Genomic DNA, 16,270 nt, shown 5'->3' on the forward strand with positions numbered 1-16,270 from the left:
GGCCATTGTTAAGGTGATTATCATCCATTTTAAGGAGATGGCCCCTGAATGTCTGGATTTATAAAGCCAACATACTGAGCGATTAGCTGCTTTGCCCAGGTTTCTTTTCCTTTTTTCCTTTTTTAAAATTTTATTTTTTTTCCAGTGTTCCAAAATTCACTGCTTATGCGCCACACCCAGTGCTCCGTACAATACGTGCCCTCCTTAATACGCACCAAGTTTCTTTTCTTGAGAAAGAGATCGGTGGCAAGGTTCTTTGAATGAGCGCTTTCAGCCATGGAATTTAATCTAGCAATTAATACGCCCGCGTCATGTGAAGTGGACGGCACATCTGCAATTTACTTCTCACCATCTGTAAAGCCCCTTTTACCATCACGACAGATTTGCCCCAAGGATCCTATTTGCCTGGAATGTGTGCGTAGAGAGGAAAGATCCAGGAAGTGTTTCGGATTGAACTCGATCCTAGGAGTGACCAATCACCTGAGCTGGAGCACGCCTGTGGGAGCACATGTAGGGAGGAGGAGGAGGGAGAGCTGAGGAGGGGTAGCCATGGTCGTCGTGACGTGGCAGTGGCCTTAGCTCCATGTGGACTACGGGAGGGCTCTGTGAGGACACTCTCCCTGGTCATCACTGTGGTCTCAATAAGCCAGAGGTTACTGTGTCCATTTTACTTCGGGAAACGGAAGTGTGGGCATTTTAAAGACCTTTCTAGAGGTCACACAGCTGTAAAGGGGACACCCTAGAATGGAATTTCAGCGGCTCTCCCGTCCTCAGGGATTCCGATTTCTACCTTTGATTGCGTGCATTTTTAAGGGCAAAGGTGAGGTTCAAGGGGGAACTCTCTCTCAAACAGGTGCAAACCCAGATCTCCCCAGCCCCCAGTCTGGAGAGAGGCAGATCTGCTCAAGACATCACCCAGAGGTAGTCAAAGCTACCGACCCTCACCGTTTTACACTTACGGTCAAGGGACCGTCCCCCCAACCACAAGGTGCTGCTTGGTTCTGAAAGCTTCCATAGAACAGCGCAGACCACATATGGTCTGCAGGATCCGTCTGTATTTGAGGAGACACAGGATTTGAGGAAAAGCAAAGGGGACTTCAGTTGAAAAGCCAGGAGCTTCGGCATCTCACTTTGGTTTTCCCGCCTCTTTTTCAAAATCGGGACCCTCGGGCGCTGGGACACGGGGGCGCATGCGGTTTCCCCCAGAGACTGCCGGGTGGAATGGGGGAGGAGGGGCCACGGCCTCACTCACCGCGATTTTGGTTTTTATAGCCACCAGCTTCTCCTGGGCGGCGGCGAGGTCCGCGGTGGCTCTGCTCAGTGCCTGGCGCTTGGGCTCCACGTCGCAGAAGACCTCGTAGAAGCGCACGATGTTGATGACCCAGGAGCAGAGCCCCGCGGCCGCGGACGACTTGGTGGCCACGAGCTCGGGCTTGAACTCGGGGTCCTGCAGGTACGGCCTGATGGCCTTGAGGCAGCTCTCGGGGATGTTCTCCTTGTCGAAGTTGACGAGGGAGTCCAGGAAGCCGTCCACTTTGGCCATGGTGACCTTGGCGGCCTTCCAGCTCCGGTCCTTGGGCACGCGGCCCCCGCGGGCCGTGAGGGTCATCACCGCCGCAGTGACGTTGCTGACAGCCGGAGGCGGCGCCCCAAACGACTTCAGCTCGGTCAGGTTGGTCTGCAGAGAGAGGAGGAGGTGCTTAGGGACAAACGATCGTGGTTCCTTTGTCCTCCGCTGCTAATGGATTTGGGCTCCAGGATGATCGTTCTGAAAGGGCTGCTTTGAAGCCCGCGGAGCTCTCCAGAGTTTTAAATGTCATGACTCATCCGAAGGAAACCAAAGCTACCCCCCAGGGGCTTCAGACCCCTGCCAAGGGCCAGCCGAGACTCAGCTCGTTTGTTCAGTTCTGGAACGCCACTCACAGCCTATTAGAAACACACAATTATTTCACATTCGACAGTAAAATAGAAGGATGCCAGCATTCTCTGAAATAGGCAGCACGCTATGAATAAAAGATAAGGTTATTATAAATTAATTTCCCATCTTGGATTGGAGAGACTAGCCCTGTAACCCAACAAATTTCATTTTTCTTTAATTAAAGAGCTTTGTTCCATGAGCTTATTCTAACTACACTTGACTGTCCGGATGGCAAGGTGACATTTTCCACTGGGAAATAATTCGGACCTAAAGCTGAGCACAATCACTGCGCCCGCTTCAAGGTGGGGTCGTCCTCTGCTCCAAGCATCACTTGCACCAGAAAGATATGGCCGAACGGCCTTGGCAAGTCATTTCCACTCTCCCGGCCTCTGTGTGTCCATCTGTAAATTGGGAGCAGGGGTGTGCCCTCATCTGTGAGAGAAGCTGTGTCTGTGACGTTGATTTAAGGTTTGTCATGACCACGTGTGAGAAGCCTATGACCCCAGAAGCACTTGTTTTGGGTGGAAGGGGGGGGGATTTGGAAGATGTGCCAAATTCATTTCCAGCCCAAGAGGGCCTGGAAATCTACAAACGGCGAGGGGGAGGGATTACTTCTTGCTCTTAATGAAAGCACGTGGGAGGACGATCTCTGCTTCTGACACCATTTTCACATTTGGTCACGAAAACTCATCAGAGGCGGGGATGGAAGGGTGGCATACATGTGGGGGGTGGCCTCCCCTGGGGGCAGAGTCAGGACGTAGAATCAGGAACAAAACCCCACGATTTTAAACCAGTGTTGAGTTCAGCCTGCTCAGCGTCCGGAAATAAGCAACCATAAAAACGTACAGAGTTGAAAGGGACTCCTGCGACCCAGATATGTCGCTGTTAATGCTTCCATGTAGTTCCTTCCAGTCTTTTTTTTAATATTCGTATCTCTCGATAAATTACCCACAGCCTTTTTGGTAGCAGTGACAGAAGACCCAGCTCAAGAACAAAGAGGACTTTCTGGTTCCAGTATCTGAGGGCGATGAGCTGGGAGCTGGCTGGAGGGACGAGCAGGACCTGTGTTTGTGTTTCTTTTTTTTTTTCTTAAAGATTTTATTTATTTATTTATTTCACAGACAGAGATGACAAGTAGGCAGAGAGGCAGGCAGAGAGAGGAGGAAGCAGGCTCCCTGCTGAGCAGAGAGCCCGATGTGGGACTCAATCCCAGGACGCTGGGATCATGACCTGAGCCGAAGGCAGAGGCTTTAACCCACTGAGCTACCCAGGTGCTCTATTTGTCTTTCTTTCTTTCTTTCTTTCTTTCTTTTTTTTAAAGATTTATTTATTGATGTACAGAGATCACAAGTAGGCAGAGAGACAGGCAGAGAGAGAGGGGGAAGCAGGCTCCCTGCTGAGCGGAGAACCTGATGTGGGGCTCGATACCAGGACCCTGGGATCATGACCTGAGCCGAAGGCAAAGGCTTTAACCCACCGTGCCTCCCAGGTGACCCAGGACCTGTGTTTTGAGTGCCTGTGGGCTCTCTGGATCGTCTCTTGTTTCTGCTGCTCCATGCGTGCACTTCTGTTTTGCACAGCATCGTCTTGTGTTGCAAGGCCTTCGACCTACCCCTCTGCCCTCACCTTGTGTCATTGTCTCTGTCACTATGCTCTAGCCATGGTCTCCTCCTTCTAGTGCATCGATTGCCAAGCTCATCCCCACTTCCAGACCCCTGCCTGGAACGTTTTTTGCTAAGCTACTTGCCTGGCTTATCCCTTCTCATCTGTCAGGATCTCAATTCAGAATTCAGACACTGCCCACTGAGAAGGACTTCCCCGTCAGCTTCCCCTTCCCATCATTTCCCATCAGCTCCTTGATGATCTGCAGACAACTTGGGGCTATCAGAATTGGTCACCACCTTTTCTTTATTGAATTTCTATATCCTCCTCAGTCTTGTTAACCACAGTTGCCCCAGGGCCTAGAACAGAACTAAGCATACAGCAGGTGCTCATCAACATGGGTGTCCAACAATCACCTGGAATGAAAGGGGGTCAGCTGTTCAAGGTCATGGTCATGGCTTTGCAACCGGAAGAGGAGACCTTTCCTCCAGTGCCAGTGGAAATAAAGATGTCCTGGGAGGGTGCGCCTGGTGGCTCAGTCAGTTAAAGGGCAATCTGACCCCTGGTTACGGCTCAGGTCGTGATGTCAGGGTCCTGGGACAGCCGTGCGTCAGGCTCCTTGCTCAGCAGGGAGGCCACTTCAGATGCTCTCTCTCCCTCTCCCTCTGCCCTGCCCGCCCCAATCGGTCTTTTAAAAAATGTCCTGGGAAATGATCTCGGTTAGTTAGGCGGGGCTCCTGTAGCTAATCACTGCAAGGCAGGTGGTTACGGTTCTCCTAAGAGGAACACAGGACGGAAGACACAGTTCTAGGAAGGAAGGTGGGATTGTGAGCGAGTCAACAGCAGGCATGCTTGGTTTCTCCACTCCACTCCTGCCATCAGGCTCGTGCTCTCCCTGCTGCCTAGACCTGCTCTTCTCCAAGTTTTTACTCAAATTTCTCCTTCTCTGTAGAGTGGGGTTGGGAGGGTGGCAGGGGTGGGGGGAAGGAGAGCCGGTCAGGATCAAAGCTCCAGGGAGGATCTAGAACCACAGCGGGGCAGTTCGAGTTCATTCTAACATCAAGGGAAAGCCACTGGAGGGTTTTGGGCAGGGAGTGAAATGATGTGGTTTTGCTCGGAGACCTTTTAGCGGCTGGCCCCACTGCAGCCAAGCAGGCCGCACAGTTGTTGGGGTAGGAGACTGAGCCAGCCCAGAACCAGGGCTCTGAACAGTGGAGATGTGATAGGTGATTGGGTTTGGGACATATATAGGAGCTAGTGTAGGCAAAAGTTTGAAAAAGAGGCATGAGAGAACATGGCTCCTCTGCTCAAATAGAATTTTTAAAGTCAACGTACCACTGGGGGACAAGCCACAACTGACGTTAAACATTCAATTCCTGGAAACCTTTCCACAAATGTACCATGTGGATAAGGTTTGCAGGGCATTCTTCTACATGAATCTTCGTGAAAATCTTAGACAAGCTCTTTGGGAGTGGATCTGCTGGGTCAAAGGGCAGGGCACATCTTTAGTGTCCTTTGTACACACTACCCGCCTCCCCAGAAATTCCCATTCCAGTTCTCAGTGTCTGAGAAAGTTTTCGTTCGCCCCTGTTCAGCAACGGTCACATTATTTAAAAAAAAATTTTTTTTGTTTTCCAATTTGACAGGTTGAAAAGGGGATAACATCAGTTTAATTCATATATGGGCATATACATATTTACTGGCGATACTAAATGTATTTTTTCATGTTTTTAAGCAATTTGGGTTTCTTGTTTTGTGAACTGTTGGGTATTGACCTTTGCCTACATTTCTACTGCGCTGTTTATCTTTTTATTTTTGATTGCTGCGTGAGTTGTTAGTCGGGGTAGCTGCAGGCCAAACAGATGGTACAACACACCGGCTAATTTGAGGGGCATTAATGAAAGGAATTCTTTATAAAGGGATAATGCCTTACCCTGGGCTAGTAGCATGGGCTGAGCGGGGCCGGGGTGTCTCCATTTCTATCCCCGGAAGCTGTGGTCGGGCCAGAGAGAAGAGAGGGAAGGAGAGGAACCGGGAGAGAGAGGAAGAGAGGAAGGGAGAAGGAGGGAGAGAACATCGGTGGAGGGAACCGGACGGGAGCTGTGCTTTTCAGCAGCGGGCAGGTCCCTGGGACCAAAGGAATCGACACGTTCATCTCCCTCCTCCAGTCCCCTACCAGGACCGGAAGCAGGAGGTCAAGGGAGAGCGTCGGGGCCACCCGAGCCAGCCTCCTGGGTCACAGAGAAAACAGAATGGGGAAGGACCAGGAGTAAATGGGACGGGGGACCAATGCTGAGCTTCCAGCGCAGTTTACAGGAGGTTTTCCATACGAAGGGTATTAGCTCCTTTCTTTTTAAAATTAAAAAATCTTGTTTATAATATTGTGTGGTATATAAAGATTTACTTTTCATGGAGACAAATTTAATAATCCTTTTCCAGATGATACCGTGATTATCATCCTTTGTTTCTCTGTTCAGAGGGTCTTTCACATATATTAAAATTGATCCTAACTTATCATTTTTTTAGTTATTTTATAAATTCATTTTTTTCTTATTGTTAACTGTTTTACAAGGTAACACTGTCCTTTTATTAAAAGACTTAATAAAAGTTATTTTTATTAAAAGAATACTTATTATGAGATATTTGGCAAAGATAAAGGTGAAAGCAGGAAACACTCATAATATTACTACCCAGAGATAAATGTTACATATACACCTCTAGGTCATATATAGACATGTCATATGTATACCCACATATATACACACACACCATATGTATACACACAGCACACATACACACCACACACACGTATACACACATACATGTACACACACATATCACACATATATCACATATACCATATACAACACACAACACATATATACACACATCAGATGCATACACACGTACAAGTCACATATATCCGATACACAATCACACACGCCATATATACATGTGTTATATATACACAAATTACATGTGTACACACGTTCACATCACTATATATACATCATATGTGCACAGATCATGTGTATGTGATTGTATTAACACACATCACATGTATACACAGGTGTATGCACACCTAGATGTCACACCCATGCACACATCACATATATGCACGTGTCATATATACACATCATACATGGACACATGCACACGTGACATAGAGACTAACAGACACAGAAGAAAGACTGTGAGTGGAGATATGTATGAACTTGAGTATACCGGAACGAGTATCTGGCTGATTCATGTATATACACATATACATACACAAACACAAATGTATGTTTATCAATCACTGTTTATCTACTTTTTGATCCTGATTTTCACAGAAAATTGATTCTGAAATTGTCCGTGTCATTATCTTTGTAGAACATCATTTTAACTGAATTATGTGGTTTTCTTTCCTTTTGATGAGCCACAATTTATTTTACCAACTCCATACAGTTGGATGTTTGAGTTATTAAATCTTTAACAGCTACTTAAATGATACGGACTTTTAAAGACATTAGACACAAATAAACCAAAAATCAAACTGGAGGTAACTTAGGTTTACATTTAACTTCAAAAATAACTTGAGAATTAGCAGACATCCTTGTAATAGTGAATCTTCCCAAAGACTTGGTATATGTATATATATTTGTTTATTCAAATTTTATGTTCTTCAACAAGGGTGTGCAGTTTTTCTATACATTGTTTCAGTGAATTTATATTCAGTTATTTGTATCTTGTGCTTTGATCGCTAATTTAAAATATCATATTTTCCAATGGGCTACTGCTGATATTAAGAAAGCTATAAATTTTTGTAAATTTTGTGATGGGCCCTTAACTCTTCCTTTTTATTATTATTTTTTCTATAACAGGTATTATAACGTTTACATGATGATTATTTTTCATTTATTATGGTTAGAAATTCTGGGACAACTTTTTTATTTTTAATAATAGTGACAGAGACCATTATTATGCTTTTTTTTTTTTATCTTAATGGGAACACCTTTAATGTTCTATCATTGGATAGGATATTTTGTCCTTGGATTGGGATTGATTGCCATCTGTTAGCTAAAAATGCAAATATCCTTGTATTCCTACTTTATTGAGAGTTTTAGTAAGCAGCGGATGCTGAATTGTGTTAAGTCCCCTTTTGACATCTCCCCAAATGACAATGAAGCTTTTCATTTTTGATCTAGAGTTGGGGATGGTTACCTGAATAATCTCACGTAGGGAAAACTTGCCAGTGGGTGGCATGGTGAATGTGATTTACTAGTGTTTTACACAGGTGTCTTACACCACTGTTCTTAAGTTAGAGTCATCTGAGGTTTTATTTCCTCGTGCTGTCTCTATCACTTTTAGTACCAGGCTCATCACATAACACAGTCCTTTAAGAAGTCCTTTCAGAGAGAAGTACGCTCAACTTGGAAACTCTAGGGTTTTCCAATATATTTTATCATAAAATGGGCTTTTTGTATTACTTGCTAATATTAAAAGTCAAACAACAGGGACTCTGAGTTGAGTGTGGAGCACGATGCAGGGCTCGATCCCAGGACCCTGAGCGCATGACCTTGAGCCGAAACGCCTGGTGAAGTGGAAAGGAGCAGCCTGTACTGTGTGTGGCGAGGGCATTCCTGTGGACCCAAGGATCCCTAGAATGTCCTTAAACCCTCCGCGTTCCCAGAACTCTGCTATTTCATGCCCACTTCAGGCTTTCCCATCATTTTCAAACTTCACAATCAATCTGTAGTTAATGCATGAAGAACCCCTGAATCAGAGCCGGGTAGTAAGTCTCTGCACACTTCGAGTCTCTGCCTTGGCAGTTCTTCTCACTTTTATAGCTAAACTGAAATAAATCCGGTGTAGCTTTTCCTTTCTTAGTGGAAATGGTTTTGTTTGCAATTTCATGGTCCTTTCCCCCCTACAAAGTTACTTAGAATTTTCTTTTTGTTCCCTATGTATTTTTTACAGTGAACTTATTTTTTTTTACTGTACAGATAACATATAATGGCAATTGCATTATTAAAAATTACTCGTGGGGCACCTGGGTGGCTCAGTCAGTTAAGCGTCTGACTCTTGGTTTTGGCGGCTGGATTCTGAGCCTGAAACCCTCTACCTTTGCCCTTGGATCTCTCTGGGACACCAGGGTGCTGTGCTGTCTGGGTCACAGGAGCTCCCCCCACGCCCCCCAGGAGGGGTAAGCAGATGGGACAGATGGACACTGGATCCTCTCACCTTATTGAGGGTGTTGAGAGCCGCCTGGGCTGCCGTGAGCGCCGGCTCTGCCTTGGCCAGGTCCTCCTCACAGTCCTTCTGCTTCTGCTTCACCTCGAGCATGATGAGGGCCACTCTCCGCTCCTCCTCGTCGGCCATGGCCTTCTCTCTGCTCACCTTGTCTGTCTCCACGCCAACCACCTGAATCAGCTTGTCGGCGTCTTCATTCTTCTGCCTCAGCTCCCCCTCCTGCGCGGCCAGCCTGGCTTTCAGGCCGTCCACCTGCCGCAGAGAGGCCCCGGGCTTAGTGGGAGCAATGGGGCTTTGGAGGGGGTGGGGGGGGCCCCCTGGGGATCTGACCTCTCGGGGGGGAAAAATGACAACTCCTGATGGAAGGAAGGCGCAAAGCTGAGCTCTTCTCTTGAGCCAAGTGCCTTGACCCGGGAGAGGAGAGGGACCCTGGACTCCCTCTACAGTAGACGTCATAGAAGATTCTAAGCGACGCATGTCCTGACCTTTCTTTCTCCCTGATGCCCACAAGACGTAGGCTGCTTCTCATGGATATCGGAGCCCGCCTCTTATAGAACTCCGTGTGCCTCATGTCATAAAAATCAGTCATTATTTAATGGACATTGGCCAGTGTGAGGTATGCCGAGAACTGAGCAAGCGACTGAATGTGGGAACAGACAGTGGCCAAACTGTGTATAAACACAGAAATCTGACCCACAACCGTGACTCTCCTGGTGCCTGGGAGATCGGCCCATTATGTACCATCACTAGCTCAGGAAGCCAGTCTGCTGTCTCTAAGTCAGTCAGACAGGTAGGAAGTCAGACTCCCATCTCCGTAACAATCCAGGAAGGCAAACAATAAATAGCCTCTGTAACAATTAAGATTAAGAGCGGACCCTTTCCTTAACTTTTGTCCCAACTGCCAACTTAGGACTGACCAGAGAAGGTCAGACACGCTCCCCTATCTGATCACTTGGGCACCCAATCCTGGGGCACCTGCCACCAGCTTCCGCAGGCCCCTAGCCTCCATTGGACACACCCCATACCTCGCCTTTCTTCCCACCATGAAGCTCTCCCACCCCTCTGCCTGCCTGCCTTTGAGTCTCTGCCCAAACCCAGGTGCCGGGGGCTGACTCCCAGCTAGAGCGAGTTAGAGCGAGCTCTGAAGAGAGAGCAGTACCTTCTTCTTACTTGGTTGCTCTTAGTCTATTCCCACAATCCTTACGAGAGAGAGATGACCGTCAGAGAGAATTCCAGTGGCCAGACCAGAACCCAGCAGGGCTCTCCATCCAGCCTCTGGATTCATATGCATTTTGGAGGAAAGAATGAAGTGCTGGGAACATTAGCACGTAGGAACGGTCTATTTCTATGATCTGCTGTAGGAGGAATGGTTTTCTCTGTTTCAATCAGTCGAGTGGAGGGTGCTGCTTCTCACAGTGTGGTTCTGGGACCAGCAGCAGCAGCAGCAGCAGCAGCCCCTGGGAACTTGCTAGAAATGTAAACTCTCGGGCCCACTCCAGACCTACTGAATCAGGAATTCTGGACTGGGCCAGGCGATCTGTGTTTTTGTGGGCCCTCGTGGTGATAACAGAGGCCCTTCTCCAACCTCTGAGAGTCACTGGTCTGGTTTTATGGCCCTTTGACATGCAAAGAGAAGCCTCCTCAGATCTGGTTCTTTCTGGGAAGTAAAAAAAGCCACTTGTCTTTGCAATATGGCCCATAAACTTTACATTGCAGGATGACCTCCTGTGTCTCATTTTCCTGCAGCCCATTTCCATGCAGCAACCGAGGATGACTTCAGAGCTCCTGAAACATGCCAAGCAGATTGGAAAGCTTTATGATGCAAAATACAGAAGGGGAGAAAGAAAACAGAGGCCTAGATGCTGCCCAGTAATTCCCTTTTCATGGCAGATCAAAAGAGAAGAAAAGGAAGGCGGAGGGGTGGGGTGGTGGGGAGAGAGAATGCTCTTTAATTTTGTGTATTTGTGGGAACTGGAGACTTTTTGTTAACCTCAAATGAAGGCCTGCTCCCCAGAACGAGTCTTATATACCCGTGCCGGAAGGTTAATCTGTTTCTATCTCCCGTTGTTCAGCTCCAGGGAGTTATTTCTACAAGGACAAAGATGCAATTGTAAACCAAAATGATTGAACCACATAATCACCGCAGTCGGAACACACACCAGTAACTTTTTGTTCCTTTTTAAATCTTGGGAGACTTGAGAAAATTGGAGTGGGTTTTTTTTTTTCCCCCTTTGGTTTGTTTTTGTGGGTTTTTATTGTTGTTGTTTTTTGCCTGTTTGTTTGTTTTGCTGATTGCACATAGACTTCATGACCTAGGGTCCAAGGTAAATAATCACCAGCACTGTGAAGGGAGCTTTATGGCTCTTAAGCTGTGACAGGAGGGTCCGCCTGTCAGAACGAGGTATTCCCCACGTAGCTAAAGGGAGGGTGTGAGTCAGGCTCATTTTCTGGCTCTTCTGCCATAGAATGGTATGTTGAAAAAGGTCAAGTTAAAATTTCCTCTTCTCTTTTCCCGTATTCAAAGCATTCGAGCCCCTCTTTGGCTCTCTTCTCTTTAGACACGCCCCCCCCCCCCCGCCCCCGGATAGGAGGAACAAGAAGGACAATGTCACAGCCAGCAAAGGGAGTCTCTCCCCAGTCTTGCCAGCCCCATGAGTGTTTATTGGGGGGATAGGGGTTGTCAACTGAGTGGCGTGACAAGAGGCTGGTGGTGAGAGACGGTCCCTTCTTCAAGGATCAGGAACATGATACTAAAGAGAAAGGTTAAGCCTCCCAGGCCTTTCTCCTCAGAGCCACAGAAGGAGGAACCTGGGAAAACCCACAGCAACCCCCACTGAGCCAAGGTCTGGAAGCCCAGGGCTATTTTCCCTCTTCCTCTGAGTCCCTCTGCTCACCCACCATGTTCTCATATGAATTCACGCTTCACGTAGGTGCTCCTCTCAGATGGAGAGGGTTCCCATCTCTGGTGGACCCATGGTTATCTGCCTAATAACAACTTCTCAGCCCTGTTTCGGAAACAGAGTTTGAATTTCCTTTGGGGAGTTCTCCCTTCCCAGGTCCTCATAGTCTGGGTGGAGCTGATTCTAGTGGTTGTCCTTTGAACCTCGCTTGGCCAAGGAGAATATCCAAGTCCCAGAGAATGGTTCATGTGTGGGCAGAACGATGATCGGAAGAGGCCAGTCAGAGCCACTGACCATTTTCCCAGGAGCTTGGCAGAAAATCCTGGGAAAGGCGAACTCCTTCTTACAGGGGGGCTGCGAAGCAGACAGAATGTGATTCCGAGGTTGCCAGAGCTCAGGGGGGTCGCTTGCTTGAACAGGGATGTTTAGGGAGGATCTAGCTCCAGTCCTGTCCAGATTCAGCCCTGTCCCTGAATTTTCTTGGTTTTATTTGTTGTTGTTGTTCTTCGGTCTAAGCCAACTTCAGCTGGATTTTGGTTAGCTGCCAAATACATCATGTAATCTCAAAAAAAATTTTCTCTATCTCCTGTCTTTTCCTTCTTTCTTCTTCTACTTTTCTTTTTAATGCTAAGTGAACTTGAATTCTTTTTTTTTTTTTTTTTTCATTTGTAACTGAAAGAGTCCTGATGAATACATCATGGTGAATTATTGAACCATCAACTTCAGGTAGATTCGGTGGCCTGAGATTATTTGAAACCCCAGGATAAACCGAATTTAAGAGTCTCCAGACAGACAGACTTGGGGAGTAAATCTTATATGCAGGGAATTGGCAAAAATATGTAGGCCTTTTATGAACATTTCTTCAACCCAACAGCCCCTCTTCCTCATGAGCCAAATACGGAGTAGGGATGACAGTGGGTTCTGAAGATGCCAGAAGGAGACAGAGAGAGATCCCAAGTCAGAGTTGGGAGTTCTGACTGTGCCAAGAGAAGGAATGGAGGAGAAGGGACGCCAGCTGTGAAGCTCTCATCTGAGGCAGCAGCAAAGACAGACAAGGCTGCCCAAAGACCCAGCAGAACAGGCCACCGTCAGCAGAGCCAGTGAGAGCAAGAAGACCACAGCATGGGGCTTCACCACTGCCTCCTGAAGCCATGATCACCACCACTGCCCAGATGGGAAGGAGCAAAAGACCCTTCACAGGGAAACAGCCCGAAGTTAGATTTAGACTCTGAACCAACTGCCCTTCAGAGACTGAGTTTCTAACTTGAAGTGACCAAGGCAACCTGAAATGCAAGATTAGGAGGTTTCTACTTCTGGGGCGCCTGAGTGGCTCAGCTGGTTGAATGTCCAGCTTTTGGTTTCAGCTCAGGTCACGATCTCAGGATCATGGGATTGAGCTCTGTGTTGGGTTCCGCGCTCTGTGGGGAGTCTGCTTCCCCTCCCCCTGGCCCTCCCCCCGGCTTGTGCACTCACTCTCTCTCTCTCAAATAAATAATCTTTATAAGAAAAAGAACTTTTTATTCTTAAATGAAAAAGGCAGCTCTCTAGCTAAGTTAAATTCAGTTATAGAAAAATAAAGTTACGTTTATGTCCCCTTGAGTCTAAGCATGAAATAATGTCTAAAATTTATCAACTTGGGATGACCATACAATTATTAATTATTGTCATTCTCACCAGTCCAATTACTACTCCTAACACTGCTATTGTTGCTAAAGAAATCTGGAGTCCATCTGAGCCAGGGTTGTGAGATTCATTTAGCCACAAGATTATGAATCCCCCAAACTGTCCTATGTGAGTAGCAGGAATGATACCACATAATCCAAATCATTACCCTTATACCAAGATTATGAAAATATACTTAAGGCTTTTTCTATCTAAGGAACAATTTCAGATGAAAGGTTTACAACAGAGTTAGGAAGCCAAGACACCATTTTTATAAGAAGAATCATCCTTGTAACCATCCATGAGTATGAAATACATACCATGTCTACAGTATTGGGGAGCCCTTCCTCCAGCCCCATTCTGAGCTTGTAGGTGACTTTAGAAAGTGTTCGTTTGGTTGCCTCCCTGGCCGTTTGATCTACCCATATGGCCCTTTATCTACACGTTTATAGAACACCTACTATGAGCCAATGAATCCTGGTGTCTGCGCTTAAATGACTGCTGGTGGTGTGACATGACATATACAAGAGAAGAAATATAATTCGGGGATGGGACCTCAGAGATGGGAAGGCACAGCTTCTCAGAGCTTAGAAAGGGCTTCTGGGAGCAGGGGTAGCAAACCACATAGGTGTTGACAGAGACAAGCTGACAAGGGCAGGGGCGGATGTAAAAACCCAGAGACATGAACAGGCTGTGGAGATCTGGGACAATCACAACCAGTAAGAAGTGCTGGATGCTGGGGTGCGAGGGGGTAGATGCGGGGAGGAAAGGATGGCCCATGGGCAAAGATACAGTTTGAGAGTTCTAGAAAGTCCAGAGAATCTGCAATGTCGTGTCTAAAACATTAATGTCCACAGAAGAGAAGACTTAAGCTTGTGGATTGAGCAAAGATCCCTCCAACAGCAAAGATCTCTTCAATATCCCTCTGGTTTGGTAGCCGCCAGCCCCACCTAATGAATGGGCACCTAAAATGTGGCTTGTCCCAGTGGTGATGTTTTGTAAGTATAACCACACACAGTAGTTTTCGAAGACATGTAGAAAAAAAATACTTCATTGATAACGTTTTTATACATTGATTACCTGTTAAAATGATAAGATTTGGGATGTGTTGGGTTTAATAAACCTATTCTTAAAATATATGATGTAATTATGTAAGATTGAAATACACGGTCAGAATTAAATTCCTTTTATTCCTTTTACTTCCTTTGGTACAGCTACTAGAAAATTTAGTTTGCGTATATGACCAGTAGGATATTTCTATTGGATATTGCGTCTAGAATACAGTAGGGGGAACCATCTATTCATTCATTCATTCATTCATTCATTCATTCATTCAACAAACATATTAATGAGTGCCCACTTTGTCCAAGCACTGTTTTAGACACATCAGACACATCAGTGAACCAAACAGATAAAGATCCTGGTCCTAATGGAGGTTGTGTCCAACAGATGGGGATAGACACCACAAAAAAAAGATAACAAATAAGTAAATTGCATGTTGGTGGGGTAAGTGCTTTGGGAAAAAGATAAAGTAGAGCAGAATAAGGGACATGGGGGTGGTGTGGGGTTGCAACTGAAAATGGGGTCATCGGAGTAGGACTCACTGAGAAGGTGACATTTGAGCAAAGAGGAGGAGATGAGGCAGTGAGCCATGGGGTGAGAGAGGGAAGAACACCCGGGGAGAGGAAACAGCCAGTGCAAAGGCCTAGTGTTGTCTGAGGAGAGAGCACAGCAGTGGCACAGCCAGAGAGAGAGGAACGTTATGGACATAGGGTAGTGGGAGGTGAGGGCTGAGAGTCTGCAGGGTACCATGGCAGAGAAGCTTGGGGTGCCATTTTAACTAGGGAAATGGAAGCCATCTCGGGGTTTGGGGCAGAAAGGTGACATGCTCTGACTTAGGGTTTGAATGCATCATTCTGGCGACTCTGTGGATGATGTACCAAAGATGGGCAAAAGGAGCAGACAGATGAGCTAGAAAGGAGCTCTGGTTGCCTGGGTTAAGGATGCCAGTGGCCCAGATCAGGGGCGTGGAAGCACAGGAGGTGCACAGCACTAGGATTCTGGGCATATCTGAAGTTAGAGCCGACAGCGATTTTCTGATGTTTGGGCACAGGGCGTGTGACAGAAAGGAGAAGCATCAAGGACAACCCCAAGCTGATGGGCCACGTGAGAAATTGTTGGTGATGCAGGTTTGGGATGGGGGAGACATTGCGGAGTTCGATGTGTTGAAATCATCCAGGTAATAAGTGTCTAAATCAAGGCATTGAAAACGGGGATACAGCAAGAGGGGTACATTTTGAGACATATATATATGAAAGTAGAGGATTTGTTAATTCAACTGAGACAAGGAGAAGAATCTAAGGTAATTCCCTGATTTTTAGATAATTGGGTAGGTAGGTAAAAGCACATCTCATTGAAGTAGAGAATTTTGAAGGAGAAGAGACCAAGATTGATGCTGGGACTGGGGAGGCTCTTCCGCTAGCTACAGGCAGACAGAGCTGGGTTCACCTGGTACAACCAGTCTTCTACTGGGATGATCAATAATTCCCAGAGAACAGGTGAGGGGAGGGACAATGGGGGATGCTGGGGAGTCAGTGTTCTGAGGGCACCATAGGTTGGTGGTGGGAGACAGGTAGAGGAAGAAGTGACAGATGTTAAAGATAACTGGGAAGGACTGCATTCTGGGATTCTATCTCATGCTGTTTTCTAGAAGTTCAGAGATTGAGAGTACTGAAAAGTGTTGGGAGAGAAGATGCCATCTTTCTACAACAAAGGTACATGCCAGGTAAATGGCTAGGGCCTTGGCTGGGATTTGTGTCCCTTGGTCTGCCCAGAACTGTAGCTCTGGGAAGGGGTGTGGTCACGACAAAATGGACACAGAGGAGCGTCATGGACAATTGTTACACGTCACATGTGGACAAACACCAAGTCTGAACAGATCTCACCATGCCTGAGA

The 16,270-nt window shown here is 46.7% G+C and overlaps 1 protein-coding gene across 1 annotated transcript in view; it reads right to left on the bottom strand.

The window, feature by feature from the left end:
• The window catches only part of DNAH9 (dynein axonemal heavy chain 9), a 314,812-nt gene that overhangs the window by 94,288 nt on the left and 204,254 nt on the right, over positions 1–16,270 (bottom strand). Inside the window, exons 49-50 of the mRNA XM_059380821.1 lie at positions 8,744–9,004; positions 1,253–1,678 (exon numbers count right to left, since the gene is read on the bottom strand). Coding sequence (XP_059236804.1) covers positions 1,253–1,678; positions 8,744–9,004 — 687 coding nt within the window. The remainder of the gene's footprint in view (positions 1–1,252; positions 1,679–8,743; positions 9,005–16,270) is intronic.

The sequence above is a fragment of the Mustela nigripes genome, chromosome 16 (genome assembly GCF_022355385.1).
Source record: "Mustela nigripes isolate SB6536 chromosome 16, MUSNIG.SB6536, whole genome shotgun sequence".
Classification (NCBI taxonomy): Eukaryota; Metazoa; Chordata; class Mammalia; order Carnivora; family Mustelidae; genus Mustela; species Mustela nigripes.